Here is a 19,866-nt window from a genome sequence, read left to right as displayed (position 1 = left end):
TATATAAAGCCTTAAGAAAATATGCCCTACGCTTAGCGTCTCACGTAGAGTCGTAGGCGTGACGTCATCACGCGACTTTCCTGTTCCCTCTCATACAATCTTGATTTCGGAAAACTGGCTTGTAATTGCGCGATATGAATACGATGTTGTAGTTGTATTTAATTAGTTGTTCTTGTTGTATTTACTTAGTTGTTGTTGTTGTTTTAAGAGTTGAGAGTAGTAGTCAAAGAACACTGATGGTCCATGTCCGTCCAGCCTTTATTCTTCCTAGAAATTCTCAGTAGCAGTTAATTGAAACGGTGGTGTGGTGTTAAACTAACTACTCTAAAAGTCAATATTTACGGTCATTGACTTTATTGTCAAGAAGGGTTATAATGAACATTACCTTAAAATGAACATTACTATATGTCAACCTGCTCCAATTTCGTTGGAGTAGTCCAAAGCGTTAGCTTTTAGTGTTGTATGTACTGTGGGGTAGTCAATCAAATTATACAAATCTCTGGTTTCGGCCTATCATACCACGGACGTACCGCTAAGTGGTATTATTTTAGTTACACAGAAAAATATTATGTACAAGTATATGGTAAGAAGCTTTCTAGAAACTTGTTCATTATGTTAATAATGAAAGTAGTTTTATAATTATCAAAGTAATCTAAAATAAAATTGATTCTAATTGAATATTTCTATAGTTATTCAGGTGTGCATTATAGACACAGGTATTACGTGGCAAGCACTGGGGTTTTTACCTTCTTGTAGCATTCACATCTCAAAACTAGTATATATCTACATATATTATGGAATGAAAATAATACGCGGAAAATATTCAAAATAAACCCTGTCACATAAAAACAGGTATAACGGAGCGAGCTAGATATTTTGTATTGACTAGTGATCCGTGAACAAGGATAGATGCCTTCTTAAAGTTCTTTAATCGATTATGTTTTAAAAATTAATGTAAAAGCTGTACTTAGGTCATTGTTGAACGTAAAGTTTCAATAGTTTGTGAATTCTAAATTTAAAAATAAACAAAACCTAGTGTTGCCAGATATCTACTTAATTAATTATTAAAATTAAAAAGTGACGTGCGAAGCTAGTATTTTTTTAGTTTTAAAAAGTATGGTGGAATTTTGTGTTTTTTAGAAATTCGAGGACTAAATCAATTTTCGTTCGAACCGTTCTTTTTAGAAGTGTACTATTGTTCTTTCGTTTAAAAATGTTGAAAGAAAATGTAGTGGCATTGTCTCTGAAATATTTTAAAGATTTGGGAGATAAGGTTTGTAGTTTTTTTTTATATTTAACGATTATATAGAAACCAAGAAAAGTAGAAATGAAATATTTTCATTAACCTACATAGGTACTTTAATTTTTTCTGAACGATTTTGCTGATTTATTTTATAGACATTTTCGCGGCCACTACCCACTAGGTAGATATACCTACCTAGTGATAGATACCCACTAGGATCGGAACCCTCGGTGGACGGGTTCGACTCCTACTTGAATAGGTACAGTATCTAGTAATTATTTAAATAATATTAATTTAATAATTAATAACCAGAAAAAAAAAACAACCTGAGTTAATAATACTGTATTCCAAATATCATATTACCTACCCTTTTCCAAACCTATCTCTACTTATTATAAGGTTAACAATTAGATAATAATATAAAATGCCTTGTCATTTTTCATTTTCATAGACAATAATTCCCCAAAAATTAACTCAGAACACAGCAATAATCATTATTAAGCATCACAGATTAAATATGACTCAAAAAATGAGTTTTTCTATGTTATTTAATGTATTTATAATTAATAATATCACTAGATATACGGGAAAATTTTCTTACCAAGAAAGACTGGTAACGGTCATACGACCTTTCATCATCAAACCACTTTATTTGTGAGTATTTCATTCCAAATATATTTGTCATTTTTAGAAAATGCGGAAAAACATTTAACTCATAATTTAATTTGTAATAACATAGTCTGTGTTGTTTTCTAATTTATTAAATTCAGACCATTAAGCGAAAACATATAAATAATTTTTGTCGAGTACAAAAACAATTTTTGGCTATCTGATTTTCCTCTAATTTTGTCTAACATGCAATACCCAAGTGGGTTTACCGATTACCCATAACAAGTTGTCGTGATACACTGATGTTGACTGTGTAAAGCCTTACGAGGAAAATCTTGGCTTTCCAATACCTACACTTTAAATAAGCTAAGTTAACCTAAGAGTTAAAGATAGTTTAGGTACAAAATGACGGCCGCGTGGCGCAGTGGGTAGTGACCCTGCTTTCTGCATCCACGGTCGTGGGTTCGATTCCCACAACTGGAAAATATTTGTGTGATGAGTATGGGTGTTTTCCAGTGTCTGTGTGTATTTATACATTATATAAGTATTTATATGTAGTATATAAATGTATATGAATATTATAATATCAACTATCTTAGTACCCATAACACAAGCTACTCTGTATGCTTACTTCGGGGCTAGATAGTGATGTGTATTGTTTAAGTATATTTATTTATTATTTATTTATTTATTTATTAACATCTGATAGACAAAATCTTAGTACCTACCACCAAGCTGCTCTTGTCATTTTAGGTAAAACTTAGGTACCTATTTTATGGTAAAAGCTGATATACCACCTACTGTGCCACCTACTTATTTTATATCATTCGTTTTTCCATTTTTGCTCTTACCATTTCGTTCATTATAGGGACGAGAAAAAATATTATTAGTAATATTATCGATGTCGATAAAGTGAAATTAATTTAATGCGATATATTCTTTATATTATGAAATGATGATTGTACTTTAAAATCATAAAATCGCATCGTTGGAATTTTATTCATTCGAATATTTTACGCATTAAAATTGCAATAAAAATGTACCTACATATGGACATAACATGTATGTGTAGTTTAATATTTCAATTTTTACCTTGATAAACAATATTATGATAAAATAGTAACTATTTGCATAGTGTTTTTATTATACCATTCGCAATGGGTAATTTATATGATAACTTTTATGTTGATTATATAAAGAATCGTTACGTAGGTAGCAAATTTTTTGTATTAATAAAATTATTTATTTTATTAATGTGATAAAAGTACAATAACAAGAATACTTGTTATATTTTTTTATACTTAATTTATTCACAATTTATACGTGCACTGGGTTATCATATTGTAATATAGGAGCACAAACCACTAGTCTAAACCCCAAGTCTACTAAACTAGAAGAATAAAGAAGACGAATCATCTTGCTAAATGCGACTCCCATGATACTAAGATTAGGGCATTGTTGCCGATAGAGTTTATAGGCTGAGTGACGTTGTTAAAATAAAAAAAAGAGTGGCGTAGATTCCTACGTACGTAATCAAAATTGACTTTGTCGACGAACCCTCTGATGATAAACATAGCATTTAACATTTCCCCAGGCGAGTTCAATCAGTTATATCGATGTGGTAACTTTACGTTTCTATCTAATTGTACCTGTACAAAATCCCCGTGTAGTTGTGTGGGTACTAATAATTATATAAAACAATTTGGTAAAATGTCGAACATAATCATATTATCTTTATTGATATCTCTAAAGATAACAGATACTAATAAACCTTATTATCTAACCACAACGATATATAAATATTATTTTATTATGGACAATAAGCAGTTATAGATAAAAATCATCCGATTTTCTTTTGTGTATAGCAGGAATTTTCATTATAATCTTTTATTTTACTTGTATAAAATTCTACCATTTTATCCTCTTTTTGTAGTTGTAACGAAGTTATTTTTTTAACCAATTATTACTTGCTTACTGGCGTTCAATTAACCTTGAAGTAGAATTTGGCCCTACACATGAAAATTATGTTTAGTAGTAATTTTATTCATTGAAATCATACTTTGGGCCCCTGGAGGCTGGAGGTTGCACTAAGATACCTATTAAGTAATTACTTAGATACTTAAATGAGAACTTCTTATTCTATATCTTAGTCCTAATGTGAGTTTATGTGGTTTGTTAGATTAAAAACTAAGATTTACCTACTACTTACTTTCTTGATATGATAAATGAATGCTGCAGCTGCTATCTTTATGCATTTACGTAAACAACGTTTTGCCCATTTAAGCCAGTTTTTGCGATTTAATCAAACTTTAACGTCATGCATTAAGTTTAAATCTTAAGCCACTGCAAGGTGCAGAAATTTATTTATTAACTAGCTTTCCCTATGGTTTCACCCGTGCAAACCTCATTTCTGTAGGAATATTGGTATAATAAGCACCTTCCATCACCACTGGGTTAAAAAAGTCATTAAATAGTAGTACGATATTTCTGCACGATGTCATTTACTGAAAATGGTCAAAAAAAATAACAAATAAAATTAAATAAATGATTAGTTTAGTAATTCTCAAGTTAAGGCGTGACTAAAAGAAATAACAAATAAGGTTAATGTTTATATATAGATATATTACCTAGATTTAAGTAAATTATTATCTTCATAATAAAATATGACGACTAATTCTAATTAACCATTTTTTAAAGAATCCTATGTAACTCGGGAATTTTAATTATTTTGTGTCCATACTTTTTATAATCCTAAGTATTTCATATGCTTTTATAATCTTCTTTTATCGTTGACCTTTGCAATATTAGATAGAATAGATTAATAGTTATCAATGTGCAAAAATGTTTAAAGGAAATTGGTCATACATCTATGATCTAATCATAATACCAAGATACCATAGGTGTTTCTTTTCCTGAAATATTTTCTAAATTATATATATCAGGAAATAGCTATGTGACTAATAGTTATTGTGGACTTGAAGTCGGTTAGCGGGTTCAGACTATAGAGTATAATATACATATACGTGAGACTCTTGATTTATATTGAAGTAGTGTGGTCGGTCTATTCGTAGCTAGGCTCAAAGAGCAGTGTTGGAGGTACAAGACAAGAGATAATACCTATATGGACAGAAATTACACGTGGAGTAGGCATATTCGCTTTATTTTGCTTAACCCCAAAAATAATCAATATATAAACAAAATTCCAACTTCACATAGAATATAAATTCCCTGAGAAAAATTGCAACAAACACAATTAAAATGGCGGTAACGTAAAGGTGGTCGCATGTTTTGCGCTTTCAAAACACACGCTTACATGTCATTAAGGTGAGGACGCAAAAACTACATAAGAAACCGGTGACAGATCACTGCACAGCACAGTACAGTGTAAGCTGAGTTCACACTGCAAGTAGGTAATTTCACTTGAATGTTCTTTTTATCTTAAAAGTGTTAAAAGGATGACCAGACACGACATGGATACGATTTTATAGTAGAAAGCTAATTTTAGGTTTCACAAGGTTCAGCATGTAAAAAATCCGATAGGCCTATCTAAAACTATAAGCATTACCTACTAAGAAAGGAATTTCTTAGACAGAAGATAAAAAGTTTTCGTTTTCCAAAATTTTCAATTTAAGTTATTTTTTTAATCACGAATGAAATCCGTTTATAATATGAATTACGTGAGGATAATAGCGATAAAAAAGTAACTTGAAACTAAGACCACAGTATCTCTGCTAAGACCAATTAAGTGAAACATTCACTTCATAAAAAACTTATTTATTGAGTGGGTTTCGGGACTTATATTTAAAGAATATTAGTCATATATATAACGAATAAACCCCTTCCCCTTTGATTATTAGTAAAGAATGTTAGGAGTGGGTACAAAAATAGACTAACAAGATAGAACGCATAACCTCTCAATGCTGAGTCCAACCCCTTAACCGTGATACAAAGGTGATAGTAATGATAGTAATAGTACGTATAAATAAGGACCTGGTTAAATAATTGCCTTAATAAAAGTAAGTTTCTTGAAGAAAAATACATTTTCTTATACATTTTCTTCTTGGGAAAAATGTTCGCCATTGTACCAAAGCGTATGCTGTATTATTATTTTTTATTATTTTCTGTTACAAACGAGCTTAAAAAAACAAGAAAACGAACAACCAAACCAATCAAAAGTCTTTAAAAAATATTGTAAAACTCAGGCTTAGCTCAGTCAATGATCTTAGCTTGTCCCCGTTGTGGACAAATTAAAGATGAATTAAAAATGTGGTAAAACGTTGTAGCAAACTTTTTTTGGATAAAGTAATGATTTCATTATTAAGGTAGAGTTATTAATATTCTTTTTGATATAACTAGGTATAAGTAAATTGCCGGGTGGTTAGGATAGGCCTGAGCCGGAGATGGGCATTCCCCTTTTGTTTATTAAGTATCAAAAGATTACTGTTGTATCGCAAATTAGTCATTAATTAAAGTAAATGTTTTTGTTGTGAATGTTTTGCATAATTACATAATTAGCTTGGATTTTTTTTTGTGGTAGGCACTTACGCATACCTCAAATTATTATTTGGAGATAATTACTACCTACGTATATTTTTCCGTCTTTTAGGTATTAACTATACATATATATAAACAGTAATTAAATATATCATGTTTTAGTTGAGTTTACGTAACATCTACTATTCTATTCTATTTTTAGTGATAATAAGTGTTTTATATGCCGGAAATTTTCATTTTCTTAGGAAAATACTGATGTTAAAAATAAATTCTTTACCTAGTTAATGTGATGTTATGACTAACGAAATTATTTTGAACCTCACAAATTAAAGAGTGTTTTGTACTAACCAAAGCTATTCTTAGCAACATTATATTAATAAATAACTAAATAATACAATAAATATGTGTGTTTTGCATTTAAATACATAATAATGTAATTGGAAAACTGATTGATCAAAAGCGGTTAATAATTATTCATAACTGTTTCGCAAATCTTCTTCACTATATCTTAAAATATAAAAAAAATAAGTGCAAACTAGGCCTACAGATACAACGCATGCGTCTTATGTCAACCACGTTGTATTTCCTGTATGCACCTTTATAATCTCGTTATCGATGCCGAAGAACCGAGTCCCGCACTAGCGGCCAGTGTTGATGCGTGTTCGAGAAAAATAGGCCGTTGGCTTTACAAGCGTGAAAAAAAAATATCGAAATTTATCCGTGGTGAAATAGTTCGATACTTTTTGCGTGTGTTTAAAATTAATTGAACCATATTTTCAATATATTTCATATTGTAATATATTTGAATATCTGTGCTGTTCGATCGTGATCTCAATTTTAAATTTGGAGTTCTTATAGTTTTGGTGAGTGTCTGGGAATTATTGTTTTTTTTTTAATTTTGTTACGCAATGTTTGGAAATTAGTGATAAGTTGATAACCTTTATTAAATTGCCAAAAATGTTCTTGTTGTTTAGAAATATTATTACGCCAGTTTTGGTTTCCGAGCATTATTTGTCGCTTGTTTTAGATCCTAGTATGATATTAGGACCTAACTAATATTCGCTAATTTTTATACTAATAAGTACAACATAAGAGTCGATTAATTATAAATCACAATGCTTTATAGATTCCAAATATTAGAACAATTTAATTAGTTTTTAACAATTAAAATCAAAACTACCCTCTTCTGAAGTTTTTTTGTAACAGATTAACTTTAATAATATCTCGGTAAAGTTTCTAATGCATTAATTTACATATTAAAATGTTAATTATCTTTTTCTATAAACACAGTTGCACTTTGCAACATAATGATTTATTATACCTTTATTAAATTGCGATTCTCATTATTGCTTATTAACCGCAATTATCTGCGCATTATACTTCCCTATTTCACAACTAAATCGTTGATATAGCTTATGGGCACTGTTCTTGACCATAAATCCTAGACCTCAGGCCACAAGTATCTAGTATCTACACTTTGTTTTCATGGTACCAATTAGGCTCCGAATTCTCCGAATTAATTAATGATTTAAAACCTTAAATAGCAGAAGAATTATTTTGTTAACAAGCACACAGCTCGTATACCATAGCTACAATCTTAATGCTTAAAATCTATAATTTCATATCAATCAATGATAATTATTATCTTAGTGTTAGTACACGCTTTAATAATAATGAGTTATGTCAATGAATTTGTTTTTTTAGCGTTTCGTATACATGTCCTTAGTTTAAACTGAAAACGTCCAACTTTTTAACCAACAATTTTAATGACAAACAGAATTCTTACTTTTTGAAAATTAATCTCTTAAGCTTATTAATTCATTCTAAATGTATATATTACTAGCGAACGTCCACGACTTCGTCCGCGTGGAATTTAGTTTTTCACAAATCCCTCGGGAACCAAGGATTTTTCCGGGATAAAAAGTAGTCTACCTATGTGTTAATTCAGGCTATATTATATCTTAATACCAATTTCAGCTAATTCGGTTCATTAGTTGAGGCATGAAAGAGTAATAAACATTCATATCATGAAAATCATCAGTTTTTAGCCTATTTGTTCAAAATATTTAGTAAAATATATAGTAAAATCTATTTCCATTCCAAATTTCAGCTAAATCGCTTCAGTAGTAGCGGCGTTATAGAATAACAAACATCCAAACATCCATACAAACTTTCGCGTTTATAATATAAAGTAGGATAGGATAAAAGAATTTCCAAATATTTGCAATAATTATGATTAAACTTTTCAAGATACCTAGTTAAAAAAAAATTTCAAACCCTTTGCCTGACTTTATCTTATACTTTACCGGCTTTGTATTGATAAAATTCGATGGGGAAAAGTTATTTATTTGTAGTTTGAAAACAATAAACTGCGTACAAATATGTGCTGCTTAATGTCTTAGATTTATTTGTATAATAATATTATTTTTATTATTTCTAATCAATATACCTAAGGAACTACTTAAAGCATTATTTGCATTTGTATTTATAATACATATTACCTTTAAAATTAGTTTATATGGATAACTGTCTGACTATCATATCAACCCATACTAAACAACTTAGGGCTAAATAAAAACACTATGAAAGAAGAATGATGAAGAAGCTTGTTAGCTTAATAACTGTGAAAGGATTTTTCAAATCGGTTCAGTTGTTTTAGAGCCTATTCAATGCAAACATACAAGCAATTAGTATAATGAATAGTAGAAGATAGAATTTATGAAAATTAAACTACTAAGGTTTTTTATGTATTTATCAATCAGTATCATACTGGAATCTACTAGGTAGGTATATCGATATATTTTTTCATCGACATCACGTAATCACTAAAAATTTCGAAGAACCCTGTGTCCTATAATTTGCCGCCAAAAAAGGTAAAGCAATTTCGTCAAGTGGATAATGAAAATTGGTGATGGAATTCAGCATGCGAATATTATTGCTTTTGAGTAATTTTACCTGTTTTTTTAGAAAATTATATGTAGGTATATAATTTCCAGTAAGTATAATTTACTTGCTTAAAAAAATAGGTAATTTACTTAAGAGTCGTGATAGCCCAGTTGATATGACCTCTGCCTCCGATTTCGGAGGGTGTGGATTCGAATCCGGTCCGGGGCGTGCACCTCCAACTTTTCAATTGTGTGCATTTTAAGAAATTAAATATCACGTGTCTCAAACTGTGAAGGAAAACATCGTGAGGAAACCTGCAGACCAGAGAATTTTCTTAATTCTCTGCGTGTGTGTAGTCTGTCAATCCGCATTGGGCCAGCGTGGTGGACTATTGGCCTAACCCCTCTCATTCTGAGAGGAGACTCGAGCTCAGCAGTGAGCCGAATGTGGGTTGATAACGAATAATTTACTTGATAGTATCGAAGTAATAACAGTTCGGGCATGGAGATTTTCGAGAGTTCATAGGTTTTGGCAGTTGTTGGGCCAAGCTAATGTTTAGCAGAAAATTTTCGCCTATTAAAAGAACAACACTTCACAGGGAACTCTAGGAATTCGTCCTACAAGGTGCCGCCCTGTCCATAAAGCTCAGTTTCATGTGCATGTAATTACACGGGCAACTATGCCTCAGCCTCATGCTTAGCTTTAGGTTGTCAGACAGACATCCTCGCGAATATTCAATAAGTAATGGGATTCCAATTAACATCATCATCTAAAAAAATATTCTACTCCACATTCAGAATCATTTATTGACAACATGAAAGTAAGCACTTAAAATTATGCTACATTTCAGGTTAATGGATATACCTACACGAAATTTACTAACTAGCTATTGTGAGTTATTCTTATGTCATGTTTGTATTATTGACTTTACTCTGGCTTTTACGGAATAAATAAATTGAATTCTAATTAGGTTAGGTAAGTTAGTGAAAGGGCTAGCAGTATTCCAGTTTATACCGGAATGGGAAAATCTGTGTTGTGTTGGAACTTAGGAGTATGTGCGAAGGTAATCGAGCTAGCGGGAATCGAACCCAAAACCTCGCCGTGTCGATGCCGGCTCCTTTATCTACTCGTACTCGTAGGAGGCTTTAATTTACACTATCGTACCGTATTTAGTACCGTTGTTATCTTTATCTAATCCTGAAACAAGTAACTCGTCATGTAAAACTGTAATATTGATAACAAAGAGCGATTATAAAATCGCAATTATTTTCCTCGCACAGTCATTGTTCGGATTGTTTGTTTGAATCCATAAATAATAAACCTCCAGTCCACGTTATCGTGGCTGTTGTGAAAGAAAACATTTTAACTTTTTAATTGACTAGGTGTGCTCTGTGATTTTAGCGCAGTGGTATGCGCGGTGTATTTACAAGACGGAGGTCCTGGGTTCGATCTCCGGCTGTTTCGATTGATATTTTCTTAATTGGTCGAGGTCTGGCTGGTGGTTGGCCGTGGGTAGTTAGTTACCACCCTACCGGCAAAGACGTACCGCCAAGCGATATAACGTTCCGGTACGATGTCGTGTATAAACCGAAAAGGGGTATGGATTATCATCCTACTCCTAACAAGTTAGCCCGCTTCCATCTTAGTAGCATCATTACTTACCATCAGGTGAGATTGTGGTCAAGGGCTAACTTGTAAAGAATACAAAAAAACCCGTTCAGCCGTTATTTTCTTATAAATGGTGTACCTAACTTTGTTATAAACCCTACTTTATTGTAAAACAGATGTCGTCGTCATCAACCCATATTCGGCTCACTGCTGAGCTCGAGTCTCCTCTCCGAATGAGAGGGGTTAGGCCAATAGTCCACCACGCTGGCCCAATGCGGATTGGCAGACTTCACACACGCAGAGAATGAAGATAATTCTCTGGTATGCAGGTTTCCTCACGATGTTTGTTGTGTCGGTGAAGGAAAACAGATGTAATGGTATCTAATCTATTCATTTTGCTGCAAGCAGCCGAAGCGTAGGTAACATTATAGAATAGAATTTATCTAATATAATAGAAGAATACTTATTTGACGGCCGCGTGGCGCAGTGGGTAGTGACCCTGCTTTCTGCATCCACGGCCGTGGGTTCGATTCCCACAACTGGAAAATATTTGTGTGATGAGCATGGGTGTTTTCCAGTGTCTGTGTGTATTTACACATTATATAAGTATTTATATGTAGTATATAATTGTATATTAATATTATAATATCAACTATCTTAGCACCCATAACACAAGCGACTCTGTATGCTTACTTTGGGGCTAGATAGTGATGTGTATTGTTTAAGTATATTTATTTATTTATTTTATTTATTTGTTTACAAACAACACCAGTACAAGAAGCAACTCATAGAATATACCAGAGTGTATGATCGCGTACAAAAGAAAAATATATATACTCACAATGCCACAGCTATCTGTGGCGCAAATTTTCAGGTGAAGCCTTGTTTCAGATCAAATATGGAGAACAGAGTTGTGCCCCAGGTTGTGCCAGGGTCCTAGTTATGTTTTTTGAAAGTAAAATAATATTGTGCATGTCTATAAACAATACCAATAGTCATTTATGTGCTACAAATAAGCAATAAGTCTATAAAGAATCAGTACCTATGCCAATAATAGTTGTTTGTATGCCAATAATACCTAGTCCAAACAAAACAAATCAATATTTTTTTTCGTTTTGAGTAAGTGCCGATGGCTCCATGTGGGAACACTACGGCGTCACCGGGGGGTTTGGGTGAGCGCAGAAGCATCGCCTGATGAGACCCGAAGGCTGAAATAAAGATAGAGGACAAAACGACTTTCTAAGGGCGTCTCCTATGAGACGGCTTAGAGGGCCATTCGGGAAGGTGTAACCGTGACCTGAGTGAATCAGTCCGGACGCCCCCGAGATCGTGAGTTAGAAAACCCACGTCCGGATGACGTTAGATATCGGGGACCTCGTCTTCGCCGGCGAAGATGCTGTGTTGCTTGTGATTGTGTTGCCCGGGAAACAAAACAAACCAATGGTTTACCATGACACGGGCCATTGACTGATAAACTACTAGCAGACACCCCGCGGTTTCACCCTCGTACTCGTAGTTCCAGTTTCCGTAAGAATACGGGGATGAAATATAGCCTATGACACTCACAAATAACGTGGCTTTCTAGTGGTAGAAAATTTTCAAAATCGTTTCTCTAGATCCAGATATTACCACCTACAGAACTACAAACTTTACCTCTTTAAAATATTAGTATCGATTAGCTTTTATAAAACGGCTTAGGATGGTAATACACTCTATGTGGGCCATCTGATCCCATTTTCCCGTTAAACATTGATTTGTTTTTAAATAAACTCCGTACCATGTTTTTGCTATACATTGATTTCCGCCATTTCTAAGGCAAAAAACCAGGGTTTCTATTTATTTATTTATAAGATCACGTACTTACTTCGATGCTCACGGATGTATAGATATAATAAATGAAAAACTGAATGCTTGTATAAATGTTTTCATTCATAATACTTTATCCATGAAAGTAGGTACAGTTAGAATAGTGGTGGATTTGGGGGCAATATCTAGGCAATTGTACATTTTAGATTGTTAGTACATTTTAGTTTACCAAACAATTGATTTGAATTGACAATTCCATATGTTTCCTAAGTCTATGATAGCCCAGTGGCATGCACCTCCAACTTTTTAGTTATGTGCATTTTAAGAAATTAAATATCACGTGTCTCAAACGGTGAGGGAAGGGCATGATGAGGAGGCCTGCAGACCTGAGGAGTTTCTCGATTCTCTACGTGAGTGAGGTCTGCCAATCCGTATTGGGCCAGTGTGTGGACTGTTGGCCTCACCCCTCTCATACTGAGAGGAGACTCGTGCTCATCAGTGGGCCGAATATGGTTTGATAATGATGATGAATGATGACTTAACCGTCTTTTACAAACCTTAGAAAAAACAAGAGATTCCGAATTTACGACTTTTTAAAAACCTTAAAATTTTAAGGATTTTAAAATATTCAGAACTGAAGTTTTTTAAAAAAAATACCTAAACAAGAAACAATAATTCCACACTTTAATCTAACAGGCATAAGTGTTTATTTATCTACTTGTGCAAATTCTTGAAGTGGTTCTAAAGAAACACACTTTATATTCTTTGGTATTACATAACAAGCACTCCTAATCTTAATCCGAAGATGACAGTGTTAGCGAATGCTATTTATCTGTTATTGTCACCATTGAGTGGGCAATATAATAAAGAGATAACGATGAAAACTGTAAAAAAACTGTTACTACTTATAAATTATTATCTCAATTCTTAAATACTTCTATGGAGGGACAGTACCTAATTTTGACAACGCGAGTTAAGGACTAGTAAAGCCGTGATAGTGGATATGACCTCTGCTTCCGATTCCGGAGGGTGTAGGTTCGAATTAGGTACGGGGCATACACCTCCAACTTTAAATATCACGTGTCGTGGAACGGTGCAGGAGAAACATCTTGTGTCAGGTCAGCAATCAGCGTGGTGAAATATTTGGCCTAACTCCTCTCATTCTGAGAGGAGACTCAAGCTCAGCAGTGAGCCGAATATGGGTTGATAATGATGATGATGATGAAGTTATGGACAAGCCATACCTCATTTTATGAAGGCAAAATTTTGTCAGACACAAGGTTTTTAGCTATTAGGAAATTCCTTCTACAATATAGAATTCCTAGCATTATGGAGAATATACTTTAGTAGCTTTGGAAGATAGCAGGTTTTAAGGGTTCAGACCTTCAGCTGACCAAGTATAAAGCGTCGTACTGATGAGGCAGTAACGAAACAGTGCGACGTATCGGACGCATCGCATCAAACGGATTTTAATTTTACGTTAGATAAAATCCGTTCGATGCGGATCAGTGGACGCACTTGAATGACTTTCTATACAAAGAATACTAAAATCCGTTTGATGCGATGCGAATCTGTGGACGCCTGCCGTTAAACAAACGTCGACTTCCGTTTGTTTTTGTTTAATAATAAAATTACTTCTTTCCTGGAAAATTGAAGGGTGGAAAACTAGTAACTCATTACAGTATGGTAGATATACAATGAAGTGTTTATTACTTACTATAATGCTCTTGGGAGGGATTAGGCGTAATGAAGCTTCTATCGGCATAATTGAAATAGATAAAATAGATTGCAATCGATATAAAACAGCCTGTTTATGTCCGTGGGGGTTTTAACGCTTTAATTTAATCGATTAGAGTGATAAATGTTTACTACTGCAGGTGTCTGTTACATACCCGGGGTCTTTTGACCCCGTAATTTACACGTAACTTTAATGCGATACTTAGTCAGAGTGAATGGATATACCACGTAACCGATGGTTACTCCTTCCCTCTTTCCCTCCCTTCAATACTGAACTAAGTTGAAGTTATACGAGTACGTACTTCCTTTTCTTCCTTCGCACGATCGAGAAGTCTGTTATTCTTAACCGCACGATATCGCAACGAACGTTTAAATATACCATTTTGTACGTGTCTAGGTCTTTTAATTTTTACTAAAACCATAATTAACTATTATTTTTTTTCTAAATGTTCATAAGACTTCGGAATATACATGATATTCGTATATTCCTGATTATCTCTGAATTTATTGCGAAAACTAATAATATATGGTGTTTAGTATATTCTTTAGGTAAAAATGTCGAGTGCTATCCAAAAAGATTTATCTGATTGGATATCTTGAGTTGCATTTGATAAAACGTGACATTTTTGTAAAGATTTCGAAATTTTCGCAGATCTTTAGACAGTTATCAAGTACCTGTCTTTTCGAATATATCGTGTGTGTTGCAATCAAAACTTGCCCTATAGTGTTATTTTGCGGTATTACTTTACACCATTATTCATAAATATTTATTTATTTATTTAGTATTCTGGGAAGTCCCTACTAGAGAACAAGGCCTAACAACGAATGCCCATGGTTTGAATAAACGAATGTGATTTTTCATAATATCTATAACACTTGATATACAAGGTTAGATAAAACGAGTAAAAGTGCTTGATAAACTGTAAACTCCTTGGAATAACTTTGATATCTTAATTTTGAAAATAACATTTTAACGTCGTCGGAATAAAATAAAAGTCTGAATAGGATAAGTGTCGGGGTAGGGTTGTCAAAAATAGAAAATAATGTATTTCATGGAAAATGAAAAAAATTAAGACGATAATATAATATTTCTTACTTACCTTCTTATGTACATTTTTTATTTGTAGTATAAAAACTATACTTTTTATAGTTTTTTTTTTGACATTAGGTACATTTTTAAATTAATGAAAGAAAAAGATCTTTTTTATTTATTCCTATAAAACGTTTGAAACTCAATGAGAGTTCGAATTTCATAATAAGTTCGGATATGCTAATACACTCTATTGAATCAGTCAAAAATTAAAAAGGACCTGAAATACAGCATAATACTAAGAATCGTATATTTTAAGGTTGGCAAACCTAGGTCGGGGATTTGCAGGCAAAGAGCCATCTACTTGTTATGAATAATGGAGTAAAATTATCACGTAGGTATAGGTTCTTGTTTTGAGTGATTCCATTCGTTATGAGCCATGTTTCCCTCTCGGATAAACACGGGTGTGGCGATAGGCGTGTTTCCGGTCAGCCCGTCGCTCGCCGCCGGTCTTCTGACCGCGGATCTGTTCATGAGTATACCCAACTCTATGGCCACGACCTCAACCTTCCGACCACCACCGTTAAGTCTACGCGGCTATAACATGGTAGGTATCAGTTTACGGTTTTATTTTTTTCCCTAACTTTTTTATTCAAATAAATGTTACCTGACAGATTTCATTTGACGTTAATTAAATGTTACCAGACTGATTGGTTTTACCTGATTTTAAGTGACCATGCAGTCTAGATGTTTGCGGGATAACTTAAAAGAGGCACACGTTTATTTCATTTACCAGTAACCATGGTAACCACGGCCTTTACCTACCAGACCAGACCTAAGCTAATATAAAAAAATTCTTTAAATTAAATTCTAAATTGATCTGAACTGGGAATAGAATCTTGTTGATAACCGCACCAACCCTAGTCTGAAGTTAACTATATTAATTGAAAGAAAATTAAGATACTATTTTACGCTTTTCATGGGTTTTACTTACGTCACAATTACTCATCGTGATCTCATCTGATGAAAACACAATACCTAATTACTTACCTTGTTTAGAATGGACAATAAACATCAAGGTAGAATTGTAGTATTATAAAGAGACACCTAGATCCTTTATCCTTTAATGCACTTCGTAGAATATATAGATGACTAGATTATTATCATCAGCCGATGAACATTGTTGGACATGAGTCAGCCAGCGGATTAATACAACCCATTTGATGTCATTGGTCCACCTATTCGGGGGTCTACCAACTCCGCGCTTTCCGGTGCAAGTCGCTATTTTAGCATCTTGGGACCCCAACGTCCATCGGCTCTTCGAGCTATGTGTGACTCGTTGACCATTGAGATGTTAGATACTTTGGTTTTCTACGAACCGAAATTCTATGTGAAACACTACCATCTCTCCTACTCCTGGCTACTATTGAGAATTTCTCGGAAGAAAGATAATGTCACTAATTCATTGACTGATTCGTAACTGGAACTTTCGAAGCCTGAAAGAACACAGAAGTTAATTAAAATTTTTACTATTACGTACCTAAACATTATAAACTTCTGTTTACAGAAAATAAATTTTGGGAATCTTTCTCACACATTGAAATGCGTTATGTATTTACAAGTAAAGTTCTCATTGTACTATCGTCTATCGTTGTAAATGTTTCAAAACAAAACTTCCTTTGTTATTAAAACCTGAGCTGGAACGTTAGTTTGGTTACTATTCTGTAGTCTGTGTTAGTATCTTAAAACGCAAAGCTATGTGGGCATAGTTGTTTAAAGCGAAATAATGATTATTTACGGCAGCATATTCATAGGTATTACGTAATTCCGCAAAATATTCGCAATCCAACGGTAAAACATTCCTTTGCTCATGTATCAACAAATTCCATTCAAAATGAATTTTATTTTTATCCAAATGTAGTTATTCAGATTTCAGACATGGTCGGAAAATTTAACTTAAATAGTAAATGTAATTATTTCGCAATGTTACTAAGTATGTTTTTTCTTATGTTCGTCGGCGTGAAGATGAAAAAACCATTAAACTTGCTTTTTATACTTACTTAACTACTCATCTCATGGTTGTGGTAGTTTATTTATGTCTTAGTAATTTTATGATGTATATGGTCAATTGTGCTAAATCCAGTTCTAAACCCTGCCTGTTCAACAGGTTGAAAACTATCAATTTGTGGTCCGATTCTACTTAAAAGTATTGATGTAAATAATTTATAAATGCTTGAGAGAAGACTTATAGGTCGATAGTTTGAAATTTGTAGAGGGTCGCCTTTTTTATACAAAAGAATGATTTCCGAAGTGGTCCATTGATATGGTACTTGTCCAGTATCTATAAATATATTAAATAGTAATGTTAATGGAGCAGTTAGTAAGAGCGCTGCAGTTTTTATAATTTCATTTTGGATGTTGTCTGGCCCAATAGAACTAGAACTGGATTTAGCACAATTGACCATATACATGTAATGGAACAACTTATTGAGAAATATAGAGAATTCAACCAACCGCTATATATTGCCTTCATAGACTATACAAAAGCATTCGATAGTATATCTCACCATTCGATTTGGAAAGCCCTAAACAATTGCAAGATAAACAAACAGTACATTGACATCTTAAAAAATGTTTACATTAATAGTAAAAGCAGAATAAAGTTAGAACAATGCGGAGAAGAAATATATATTCGTAGAGCAAGGTAGAGTAAGGTAAGGCAAGGCGATCCTATATCCCCAAAACTATTTGTCGCAGTTTTAGCAAATGTTTTCGACCAATTAGACTGGGCAAATGAAGGTATCAACATATCTGGAAAATATCTGAGTCACCTCCGATTTGCTGATGACATTGCACTTTTTGCAGAACACAGTGATAAGCTCGCAAAAATGATCAACACTTTGGACACAGAGAGTAGGAAAGTTGGACTAGAAATGAATCTAAACAAAACCAAAATAATGACCAATACTTCAAAAAATATAATTATGTTGAACAATACAGTAGTGCAATACGTTGATTCTTACATATACCTCGGAAAACAAATTTCATTTAGTGTAACAAGTGCAGAAGAAGAAGTAGAGAGACGAATTACTTCTAGTTGGAACAAATACTGGGCGCACAAAGAAATCATGAAAGGATCCTATCCACTCAAACTTAAAAAAACAGTATTTGATACATGCATCCTCCCTTGTCTAACCTACGCCAGCCAAACGTGGGTTCACACCAAAAATATAAATATGAAAATTGTAACATGCCAGAGGGCAATGGAGAGGAGCATACTTAATCTGAGAAAAATATATAAAGTAAAAAGTGAAGACATAAGACGGAAGACGAAACTGACTGACGCATTGAAATATGCCTTGAAACTTAAGTTTAAGTGGGCAGGACACGTCTCAAGACTAATAGACGATCGATGGACGTTAAAAACTACCGCGTGGCCTGGCCCACCGGGTAAAAGAAAAGTAGGCAGACCAAAGTCGCGCTGGTCCGACGACATTGTCGGGTTAGCAGGCAGAAATTGGCTCACAGTCGCAAATAATAGAACTAAATGGTATCGGCTGGAGGAGGCCTATACCCAATGAGGGGTCCTTACTGCATAGTTAAATATATTTAATTAATCAATTAGAAATAAGACTAACCTACTAAAAACAATTTGAAAGTGTTACTTTTCTTAGTTGTAAACATTGTTAAATTATAGAAATGTAAGGAATAATAAAGGCTTTGAAACTTGAAACTTGAAATTTTATGATGTGGAATGCTCTTCGAGCTTCCGTTTTCTCCACCACCTACAATATGGGTATCTTCAAGTCAAGAGTAAATAGGCATCCTCTGGGCAAGCACGTTCCACCATAGGCTGCATGATCGTTTACCATCAGGCGTGATTGCAGCTAAGCGCTTGCTTATACTTACAAAAAAATACATTATCAGCTTATCTCTCTACAGGCCTCCCTCCTTATTGGAGAAGGGTTATGGAGCTTAGACCCACTACGCTGTTCCAATACGGATTGGCGGGGTTAGGGTGATAATGTTCTCAACTACGTAACGAAGACTATTACACACGGTAAAGTAATGATAATGACCGGGGCCGACGGCTTAACGTAGGCGTCCACAGATTCGCATCGTACGTTATGGACGCATCACATCAAACGGATTCTATACTCCACGAAACAGGTCCCGTAGACGCGGCAAATGTTTTAATGGCGCTCATTGTAATTTGGTAATGGCGGTCTTTTATTGTAATTTGTGTAAGGCGCTGTCAATTTTAATTAAGTTTTTAGCCGCGGGACTTCTTTCGTGGCGCGGAGTCGATGGAGTTCTGTGGATGCCTACTAAGTACCATTAACGTGCTCTTCGAGGCACGGGGTTCCAAATAAAATAATAAATAAGTTCCAATTATTTGTTTTCTACAAGTATCAGCACCGCTACTTCGTCCTTCGTCGTTCGTTTTTCCCTG

General features: G+C 33.8%; 2 protein-coding genes across 5 annotated transcripts in view; one reads left to right on the top strand and one right to left on the bottom strand.

Annotated features, from left to right (window-relative positions):
- LOC112049697 (gametocyte-specific factor 1) overlaps positions 1 to 19,866 on the bottom strand; it is a 56,265-nt gene that overhangs the window by 20,346 nt on the left and 16,053 nt on the right. The gene's annotated exons all lie outside the window — the stretch shown is intronic.
- The window catches only part of LOC112049700 (facilitated trehalose transporter Tret1), a 48,068-nt gene that overhangs the window by 21,108 nt on the left and 7,094 nt on the right, over positions 1 to 19,866 (top strand). Inside the window, exon 1 of one of the 4 annotated variants that reach the window (XM_024087700.2) lies at positions 914 to 1,273. The exons of 2 other annotated variants lie outside the window; for them this stretch is intronic. In XM_024087700.2, the coding sequence (XP_023943468.1) occupies positions 1,214 to 1,273 (60 nt within the window). In that variant the 5' untranslated portion in view covers positions 914 to 1,213. Of the gene's footprint in view, positions 1 to 913; positions 1,274 to 6,969; positions 7,210 to 19,866 lie in introns of those variants that run through there. One more of the 4 variants, XM_024087702.2, reaches the window with a different exon arrangement.

This window comes from Bicyclus anynana, chromosome 15 (genome assembly GCF_947172395.1).
Source record: "Bicyclus anynana chromosome 15, ilBicAnyn1.1, whole genome shotgun sequence".
Classification (NCBI taxonomy): domain Eukaryota; kingdom Metazoa; phylum Arthropoda; class Insecta; order Lepidoptera; family Nymphalidae; genus Bicyclus; species Bicyclus anynana.
Note: the sequence above shows the minus strand (reverse complement) of the source record. Positions and strands in the feature narration are given on the sequence as shown.